General features: G+C 54.7%; 1 protein-coding gene across 1 annotated transcript; it reads right to left on the bottom strand.

Moving 5' to 3' along the window:
• Nucleotides 1-5,294: 5,294 nt before the first annotated feature.
• On the bottom strand, nucleotides 5,295-10,166 carry LOC148194365 (uncharacterized). The gene is made up of 3 exons (XM_088097207.1): nucleotides 10,017-10,166; nucleotides 6,111-9,635; nucleotides 5,295-5,801 (listed from the first exon to the last, which is right to left on the bottom strand). The coding sequence occupies exons 1-3, from the start codon at nucleotides 10,164-10,166 to the stop codon at nucleotides 5,295-5,297; spliced, it is 4,182 nt and encodes a 1,393-aa protein (XP_087953333.1).
• Nucleotides 10,167-10,679: the final 513 nt, after the last annotated feature.

Here is a 10,679-nt window from a genome sequence, read left to right as displayed (position 1 = left end):
GGCATGGGCGCCGAGCTAAGCGGACGGCCTTTCTGAAGAGCGTCCTTTGTACGGCGCCCGGCACTTCGGGCGTCCTTCGTACGGCGCCCGACACTTCGGGCTTCCTTCGTACGGCGCCCGGTATTTCGGGCGTCCTTCGTACGGCGCCTGGCACTTCGGCGCCCTTCGTACGGCGCCCGGTATTTCGGGCGTCCTTCGTACGGCGCCTGACACTTCGGCGTCCTTGGTACGGCGCCCGGTATTTCGGGCGTCCTTTGTACGGCGCCCGACACTCCCTGGTACACAAGCCCCCCAAGTCCTAGTGCACGTAGTGAACGTAGGATTTTGGATACGGCGCGTGTGGGTCGGGAACTCGCAATTGGGCTTTATCCAGTGGGCTTTTTGAATTCGGATTTTAGGCGGGAAAACACGTGGCGCGTCCCCATTGAAGAGAGGTGAAGCGTCGCCAAATCCGGAGCGTTGGTCGTACCAAATCTAGACGGCCAGGATACATCCAACGGTTACTAACTTTTTCCTATAAATAGTGGGTTTAAACGGGGTCATTTTCACTTATCTTCATTACTCAAGAGTTCAAGATTCTTTTTCCCTCAGGTAATAAATGGCATCTGTGTCCATTGAGTCAGGTTCTGAGTCGTCGGGCGGAGTCCGGGAGGGGTCGGCGCGGGGCGACAGCGGCGATTCTCTAAGCTCGGTTTCTTCTCATTTTTTGGAGGAGGCGGTTGGGTCTTCCGGGGGGGACCCTGGGTCACCGGTCTCGATGAACGACCGGATCTTTCACGGCGTGCCTCTGTTCTTGCTCAAAGGCGGTATTCGTGTAGTCGGGTCGCCCTTCGAGCCGGATGGTCAAGGGACGGTGATGTCGGAGTTGGCTCCCGTCGTTCCCAGCCGGTATGCTTCCTGCTACGCTTACCGCAAGGATTTAGAATGGAGGATCCGCCATACCCATATCGTACGGGATATGGAGGATTCGAGGTTAATTCGTGCTGGGGTGACTTTGTTGAACGAAAGGGTCTTTCATGATGGGCGGTCTAGTCCATATGATTTCTTCTTCATGTACGTGACCTTCTTCACCCATCTTTTCGTCCGGGTGCCCTTCACTAAATTTCAAACGGCCGTTCTTCGAGAAGCTAATGTGGCTCCGACGCAGCTACATCCCAATTCATGGGCGGCTGTGCAGGCGTTTATGGCGATGTGTTCAGCAGTGGGTGTCACTCCCACCATCCCGGTCTTCTTTTATTATTTCGAAGTCCGCCCTTCTCCTTCTGGCGGTTGGGTATCTTTTAATTCGGTGCGGGACAGGACCCTTTTCCGCCCCTTCTCCGATTCCTTTAAAAATTTTAAGCAACATTATTTTAAAATAATCGTTGACAAGGCCGGCCTCCACGAATTTTCCGATGGTGAAGGGAGGCCGCTGTTCCCCTTCTATTGGACGAGAGACCCTCGACGAATACGGGCGACTTCCATCGGGGATTTGACAGCACCCGACCTAGAGGCCGTGCGCACCATTAACACCCTCCCCCGCCGGATCTCCGCCCGCCACTTGGTTGAATGCCTTAGTCTTGAGGATTGTGGACCAAAGGCGTTCGGTATGGTCTTGTCACATTAGGTGTGCTCGTTTTTCGCATACTGACGTTAATTTTTCTGAATTTCTTTGTTTTTTGCAGAACTAATGACGACTCCGGGCCCCCGCAAATCCAACTTCCTCACCATTAGGAAGAAGTCCGGGGCCAGCTCGTCGACCGCCCGGCCAACCGGTGTTCCAGCAGTGCCGCGCCCTCCTCCTGCCGGCGCTCCGACTGGACGGGTCCCCACCGCTGATAAGGCCGGGGGTTCAGGCGTGAAGGTTAGAATCCGGAAACATCAACCTGAGCTGGCGGCCGTCCAGGTAGGTCCAACCTCTGGGGCGGCCACGACTTCCGCGGATCCTACTCGAAAGAGAAAAGATCCTACTGCTGAGGGACGCAAAGACAAAGAGGGCTCTTCGTCTCGGTCAGCTTCAAAGAAGGCCCGGAAGGACAAGGGCAAAGAGAAGGAGCGGGAGAGGGTATTGGCCGTCCCCATACCTGGCGGCGTTTTCAGCCCGGAGTTCAGCATGAGCGACCGGGCAAAATTCCACATGAGCTCCTCTCAGCGGGCGCTCATTGAACCCCTCTCCGAGCTGGAGTTAACCAACGCCATGCTAGAGATGTCTACCCGGACATCCGCTCTGGCCTGGTACCTAAGGAAGTTTGCTGACCGCCCTGGCGTGGCGGAGGTCCGGGCCGAGCTCGACAAGGAGAAGAAAAACGCAGCCTCCCTCCAGTTGACCTTGGAGCAGATGGTCCTCAACCAGGATGAATATGATAAGAAGATCGAGCAGTTAGAAGCCGATCTTGAGGAGGCCAAGAGGGAGGCCGCCGAAGGTTTGGCAACCGCCCAGGCCGAACAGGAGCGCTTGGCGGAGGAAGGTCGTCAGCTGAAGGCGGAGGTAGCCCGCCTAAAGGAGGTCGAAACGGATCGTGCTAAGACCAACGAGGAGCTCACTCTTGAAGTTACTAAGGCCAAGGAGCAAATTGCCGAGTTGGAGTCGACCATTATGTTTGAACATGAGGAAGGGTTCAACAAAGCCCTTCGTCAAGTAACTCTGTTGGCGGGCATCCAGGATCCGCTTTCTCTGGGCGTGGATATAGAGAAGGACGTTTTCGACGGCGTCCTTGTGGATCTGAATGCTGCTGAAGAAGACGAGCCGACTGTAGAGGCTGCAGCCGGAGAAAACATTTAGAATTCTTTTTCTTGTAATTTTTTGGTGTATCTTGTGGCCATCCGCCCAACATCTCGGATTGTCCAGAAGTCGGCCGGGCGGTCCTTTTGTAAATCTGGGCGCGTTTTAGCGTCACTGATTAATACACAGTTACATTTTCCTGTTTCGTATATCTTGTGTGCGCCTTTTATTCCTACAAAGAACTCGCTTTAGTAATGGCCCGGCCGGGGGGGATGACGCCTCCTTTTACCGGGCGGATGTCAACGCTTCATGGCACGCCCAACCAAGCTGAGTCGTTCTCTTTGGAACGCTCTTTTTCACCGGCTGGGGTTTGGTAGGGCGGACGTCCCTTTGTTTGTCGCCCAACCAAGCTGAGAGTCGTTCTCTTTGGAACGCTCTTTCACCAGCTTGGGTTTGATAGGGCGGACGTCCCTTCGCTTTGTCACCCGACCAAGCTGAGAGTCGTTCTCTTTGGAACGTTCTTTCATCAGCTTGGGTTTGATAGGACGGACGTCCCTTCGCTTTGTCGCCCCACCAAGCTGAGAGTCGTTCTCTTTGGAACGCTCTTTCACCAGCTTGGGTTTGATAGGGCGGACGTCCCTTCGCTTTGTCGCCCAACCAAGCTGAGAGTCGTTCTCTTTGGAACGCTCGTTCACCAACTTGGGTTTGATAGGGCGGACGTCCCTTCGCTTTGTCGCCCAACCAAGCTGAGAGTCGTTCTCTTTGGAACGCTCGTTCACCAACTTGGGTTTGATAGGGCGGACGTCCCTTCGCTTTGTCGCCCAACCAAGCTGAGAGTCGTTCTCTTTGGAACGCTCGTTCACCAACTTGGGTTTGATAGGGCGGACGTCCCTTCGCTTTGTCGCCCCACCAAGCTGAGAGTCGTTCTCTTTGGAACGCTCGTTCACCAACTTGGGTTTGATAGGACGGACGTCCCTTCGCTTTGTCGCCCCACCAAGCTGAGAGTCGTTCTCTTTGGAACGCTCGTTCACCAGCTTGGGTTTGATAGGGCGGACGTCCCTTCGCTTTGTCGCCCCACCAAGCTAAGAGTCGTTCTCTTTGGAACGCTCGTTCACCAACTTGGGTTTGATAGGGCGGACGTCCCTTCGCTTTGTCGCCCCACCAAGCTGAGAGTCGTTCTCTTTGGAACGCTCGTTCACCAACTTGGGTTTGATAGGGCGGACGTCCCTTCGCTTTGTCGCCCCACCAAGCTGAGAGTCGTTCTCTTTGGAACGCTCGTTCACCAACTTGGGTTTGATAGGGCGGACGTCCCTTCGCTTTGTCGCCCCACCAAGCTGAGAGTCGTTCTCTTTGGAACGCTCGTTCACCAGCTTGGGTTTGATAGGGCGGACGTCCCTTCGCTTTGTCGCCCCACCAAGCTGAGAGTCGTTCTCTTTTTGAATTAGATGTCTACAAAACGAAGTTAGCTTCATAGGAGAAAATAGAACTTGATTCATTAACCATGGGGGTACATTACATCGAGCCATGGAGGTTAACTGAAATAAAACTTTAAATGCGTGGCGTTCCAAGTGTTAGGGATGGGACGTCCGTCCATGCGCTCCAGCCTATACGCTCCGTTTCCTAGGGCCTCCACTACTCGGAACGGCCCTTCCCACTTGGCGGCCAGCTTTCCATGAGCTGGGTTTCGGCGGGCGTCTCCCGCTTTTCTCCATACTAGATCCCCCTCCTGGAAGCTTCTTGGCCGGACCTTGGAGTTGTATTTTCTTTCCACCATGCGCTTGCATGCTTCGGCCCTCAGTGCCGCCCGGTCCCGCCGTTCATCTAGAGAGTCCAAGTCGATTCTCAACTCTTGGTCGTTGAGGTTCAAGTCTTCAACTTGCCGCCTTAGAGACGGTTCGCCTAGTTCAACCGGTAACATGGCATCAGTACCATAAGTTAGGTTGAAAGGGGTTTCTCCTGTGGTTCCGTGAGGTGTGCATCTATAGGCCCATAGGACCTCGGGTAGCTCGTCCACCCATGCCCCCTTCGTTTCTCCCAAACGCCGCTTAAGCTCTGAGACTATGGTCTTGTTCATTGCTTCGGCCTGACCGTTCGTCTGGGGGTGTTCCACCGAGCTGGTGGTGTGCTTAATCCCCAATCCTTTGAAGAATTCGGCGAGTTTTTTGTCGATAAATTGTCGGCCGTTATCCGTGATGATGGATCGAGGGAGACCGAAACGACATATTAGTTTCCAACAGAACTTCTGGACCTGGGCGGCCGTGATGGTTGCCAAGGGCTCGGCCTCTACCCACTTGGTGAAGTAATCCACCGCCACCAGGAGGAACTTCTTCTGTGCCCGCCCTACTGGGAATGGTCCTACGATGTCCATTCCCCATTGGGCGAACGGCCATGGGGATGACATTGAATGTAGGGCGTTCGGCGGTAGGCGGCAGTTGTTGGAATGTTCTTGGCAGCGGATGCATTTTTGGACGAATGCCCTTGTATCGCCTTCCATGGTGGGCCAGTAATACCCGGCTCTCAGTAGCCGGGCCTTTAGCGTTCGCCAACCTGTATGCAGACCGCAAATGCCATTGTGTAGCTCGTCCATAACGTACTACGCTTCGGCCTCGCCCAAACATTTTAATAGGGGAGAGGAGAATCCTCTTCTGTACAAGTCGTCCCCCACGACCAGATACCGAGCGACTTTCTTGGCTTCGCCCGGTCCTACCGTCTGCCCCCCGTCTTGGCGGGTCATGATTTCCCTGATTTCTGCACGCCAGTCTCGTCCTCCGCTGGACACCGCCGAACATTCTACTGAAGGTTGAAGTAGAACCTGCCGTACGACAGTAGTCAACTGTCCCTTTTCCTTTCCCGAGCTGAGTTTAGACAGTATGTCCGCCCTCGTGTTTTGTTCCCTGGGAATATGCTGTATGTCAACTTTATCGAACGCTCTTGCGAGTTCCGTCGCTCGCTGGTAGTACCGCAAAAGGCGCTCCTCTCGGACTTGGAAGCTGCCATTCATCTGGCCCACAACCAGCTCAGAGTCCGTCCGGCATGTTATCCTCCTCGCCCCTATGTCTTTTGCCAACTCGAGGCCGGCCACCAGAGCCTCGTACTCGGCCTGATTGTTGGATACTTTGAATTTGAATATCAAAGAATGCTCCAGTAAGAATCCATTGGGGCCTTCAAGCACGATGCCAGCCCCGCTGATCGAACGGCCGGACGCCCCATCCACATACAAAATCCAGTCCTATTGGCCGGATGGGGGTAACTCGGCCGCGAAGTCCGCCAAATGTTGGCCTTTAACCGATCCCCTTGGTTCATAGCGCAAACCGAACTCTGAGAGCTCTACCGCCCACGCCATCATTCGTCCGGCCAAGTCCGGCTTTCGAAGGATTTTGGAGATTGGGAAGTCGGTCCGGACTGTCACCTGATAACTCTGAAAATAAGGACGAAGTCTTCGGGACGCGTGCAATAAAGCCAAGGCCACCTTCTCTACCCGCTGGTACCGGGTTTCCGCATCTATGAGCGTGCGGCTCACGAAGTAAATTATCCTCGCCTGAGGTCGTTCCTGCATCAATACGGCGCTGACGGCCGTTTCTGACACTCCCAAGAAGATGTGCAAATCTCCACCTGGAATTGGGCGGTTCAAGACCGGCGGGTTGCTAAGGATGATCTTGACGTCCTGGAACGCTCGCTCGCACTCGTCGTCCCATGACGGACCGCCCCCTTTCTTCAACTTACGCAGGACCGGCCTCAGCCGTTCCGCCAGCTTGGGGATAAATCGGGACAAGGCAGTGAGGCGCCCGACCACTCTCTGGACCTCCTTAAGGCTGGCAGGACTTGGCATTTGTAAGACTGCTTCACACTTGTCCGGGTTGGCCTCGATCCCCCTGGATGTTAGCATGAAGCCTAAAAACTTCCCGGCTGCCACCCCGAACGTACACTTGGTGGGGTTTAAGCGCATGCCGAATTTCCTCACTTGGCTGAAGACCTCCTCAAGGTCTTTGATGTGTCCGACTCCGTCTGCTGACCGGACCACCATGTCGTCCACATACACGTCCATGCACCGGCCTATCTGGTCACGGAAGATTCTATCCATTAGGCGCTGATATGTCGCCCCCGCATTCTTCAGGCCGAACGGCATAACCTCGTAGCAGAAGTTGGCCTTTTCCGTAATGAATGCCGTCTTTTCAATGTCCGGCCCGTACATGGGTATCTGGTTATACCCGGAATACGCATCCAGGAAACTTAGGACTCGGTACCCAGAGGCACCGTCCACCAGGGCGTCTATGCTGGGTAAGGGGTGCGAATCCTTCGGGCAGGCTTTGTTCAGATCCGTGTAATCAGTACACATGCGCCATTTCCCGCTGGCCTTCTTCACCATGACCACGTTAGCTAGCCACGTGGTGTAGGTGACTGCCCGGACGAAACCAGCTCTCTTCAACTTCTCCACCTCCTCTTCCACAGCCTTACGCTTCTCCTCGCCCATTCTTCGCTTTTTCTGGGCGACGGGGCGGGCGTTCTGGAAAAGCGACAGCTTGTGGCACATCACCGCGGGATGAATGCCCGGCATATCCGCCGCCGTCCACGCAAAAAGATCCCGGTTCTTCCACAGGAGTGCTCTCAACTCCTTTTCCATTTCAGGGCCCAGCTCCCTGGCGATGAAGGTGGTCTGGGCGGGTTCCCTTCCTATCAGGATAGGTTGGGTTTCTCCCATGGGTTCCAGGCGGTCCTCGGTATTTGTCCTTGGGTCGAGGTCTGCCATGGCCACCTCAGAGTCGGCCGCCCGCCTCTTTATTGGTCGGACGTGCAATTTCAGCCCCGCTGCGTAGCATTCCCGTGCCGTCTTCTGGTCCGCCCGGATCGTACAAATAGTTCCCTTCTCGGAGGGGTACTTCATCGTGAGGTGGGGGGTAGAGACGATCGCTCCAAAGGCGTTTAGGCACGGCCTTCCGAGCAGTACGTTGTACGACGTGTTAGCCTCTACCAGCAGATATCGGACCCTCTTCTCCTCGCTAGCGCGTCCGGTTCCCAACCTCGTCCTCAACTCCACATATCCCCTTGTATCGACTCTTTCTCCTGCAAAGCCCACTATCTGCCCATCATAAGGGACGATGAGGTCCTCCGAGAGATCCATCTGCAGGAAGGTCTTCCAGTAGAGGATGTTGATCGAGCTTCCCTGGTCCACCAGAACCTTGTTGATCCCATACCGTGCTACCTCTGCCGTTATGACCATCGGGTCGTCCTGGTCAGGATCAGGGGCGTGGAAATCTTCATCCGAAAAGGTGATAGGCGGCATGGAGCGACGCGGCTTGTCAACTAGATGGACGGATTGGAGGGCGCGAACATGACGTTTACGGGCGGAGGAAGATGATCCTCCTCCTGCGAATCCTCCAGAGATGGTGTTGATATGTCCTCTCAAGGGGCGTTCCCGGCTGCGGCTTCGACTTCGACTTGGGCGCCTCTCCGAGCGGGGCCGCTCCGCTCTCGCACTCCTTGGCTTATCCTTTCGGTAGGCCGATTTCTGAGCGGGCCGATCGATTGATTGCGGCGGGCGCTCGTCACGGACGTATTTCTTGAGCTTACCCGCCCGGATGAGCTCCTCTATTTTATCCCTGAGGGTCCAACACTCCTCGGTGCTATGACCCATATTTTTATGGTATGCACAATGCTTGCTCCAGTCAGCATTCTTCGGAGTTGGGTACCCTTCCCGCTCCGGTATCAATTCTGCACTCAGGGCCTCTCGGAGAATTTTCTCCCTGGGGGCGTTTAGGGGTGTATACTGCTGGAAACGAGGTCCCTTTCTCTGCTCCCTGGGTCTGGGTCCGGACGTTTTTCCCGTCGACGCCCCGGGCTTATTACCGTCCGTCCTTTCTCCCCTGGCTTCTTGGTTTTCTTTTTTGTAGGAGAGCTTCATCTCCTCCACCCTTATCTCATCCGCCGCCCGCTCTCTCAGCTCCTCCATTGTTTTGGGCGCTCGTCTGCAGACGCTATCCTTAAACGGCCCCGGCTTAAGAGCCGGCAGGATGTAGTGAAGGGCGAGCTCTGGCGTCAGGCTTTTCACTCGCCGGACGGTCTTCTGATATCTGTCCATAAACGTCCGCAGGGTCTCGTCCTTCTCCTGCTTGAGGGTCATTAATTCGAATACGGTCAGGTCTTGGGTGCTGCTGGCCGCGAATTGTTTAACGAACAACTGTTTCAACCCGGCGAAATTTTCTATCGAATTAGGGGGGAGGGTGTTGAACCATTCCAATGCCTCGTCTTCTAATGAGAGCGAGAACGCTCGGCACCAGATGGCGTCATTGCCTGTTCGGAACGCCATCGCGTTCGAGAACGTCTGGATATGTGAGGCAGGGTCCGTTGTTCCGTTATACATTTTGAATTGTGGAGCCATAAATTGCTCCGAAATTTGGACATTCATGATGTTCTGAGTGAACGGGAGTAACAAGGTGGACGATGGCTCCGACTTCACTATCATCCGTCCGTCCTCGGCAGCGCTCTCCGCATGTATCGATTTAGCCTTGCTTCCTTCCGCCTCGGACCCGGTAGGCCTCCAGGTTCTATCATACTCGGTACCTGTGGGCGGGCTTTCTTCCGCTACCGCCTTTCCCTTATCCTTCCTTTGCTCTCCTTCATCTACCCGCCCGAGCTCCTGGGCTATCCGGGCTTCGTAGTCGGCCTTTACGGCGGCCAATTCGTCCTCGTGACGCTGCTGCATCTCATCCATTTTTTGCTGCAATGCGCGGATCATCTCCGCCGGATCGTCCATGCCCTGGTTTCTTGTGGTCACCATTGAGTTTTTGAAATCACACGGCCCCACGGTGGGCGCCAGATGTTTCGGATGTGTAGGGCTGTGCGGTTCCAAGTCTTCCAAGTTTTCCTGCGGTCTTGTCTCGGTGGCGGATCTTCTCCTCCAGCTTTGACTCTCCTCTTGATCCGGAGGGGTGGAGACCTACAAAAGATTCTCCGATGCCAAAGTCAGTTTCAGAGCAGTGGCTATTTTCAGCAGTAGCAATAAATGTGTATTCAATGTAACCTATCTACCACTCACCGTGGACCTGTATTTATAGTTTTCGCTATGGGCTTGGGATTAGTGAAAAGTTAATTACGGCCCAATCAGCCCAATAGCTTCTAATTTTTACTTACCTCTAAACCAGGTTAATTTGCTTAGGTCGCAGTGATCAGTGGTTGGGCCGGTCATCATGATGTGGGCGTCCGCCCCAGTGAAACGGGCGTCCGTCCAACGATACGGGCGTCCGCCTTACCTATGGATGACTCGGGCACTAAATTGGGCGGACGATCCTCTACGAGGTCGTCCGGCCCTCCCTGGTACCAGACGTTTTCGTCTCTCGGCATTTTCCTGTGGAACACTCTTTGTGAGTATAGAGAGTACGGGGCTATCTTGTGGTGATGGAATTCCAAGTGAGTTCTTCAAAGTTTTTCTTACAAACAGAGGTTCCGCCCATTCGGGCGACGTAGGCATCGAGATCGGCGGACGGCCTTGTTCGTGGCGCCCGGCACCTGCTGGTGTAGGAGAGTTTATACGGAGTCTAGGTTCAATCCGTGCCTACTTGGGTGGTCGAGCATTTATCCCTCCGGGTGTGGCATGGGCGCCGAGCTAAGCGGACGGCCTTTCTGAAGAGCGTCCTTTGTACGGCGCCCGGCACTTCGGGCGTCCTTCGTACGACGCCCGGCACTTCGGGCGTCCTTCGTACGGCGCCCGGTATTTCGGGCGTCCTTCGTACGGCGCCTGGCACTTCGGCGCCCTTCGTACGGCGCCCGGTATTTCGGGCGTCCTTTGTACGGCGCCCGACACTCCCTGGTAAACTTAATATTAATACAAGACATGATATTTTATACAAGTGTTTTAAATTTTATAGAAAAATGTGGTGGTTTATTTATCTTTCTGGTAAGTTATCCTTTCCAAGCCTGACCGATAATAGAAACATAGAAAGGGTAATAAGAGGTGTAAAGAATTGAGTATGAAGTTTTATAT

Source organism: Vigna umbellata, chromosome 8, assembly GCF_029865625.1.
Source record: "Vigna umbellata cultivar VRB3 chromosome 8, Vumbellata_1.0, whole genome shotgun sequence".
NCBI lineage: Eukaryota > Viridiplantae > Streptophyta > Magnoliopsida > Fabales > Fabaceae > Vigna > Vigna umbellata.
Note: the sequence above shows the minus strand (reverse complement) of the source record. Positions and strands in the feature narration are given on the sequence as shown.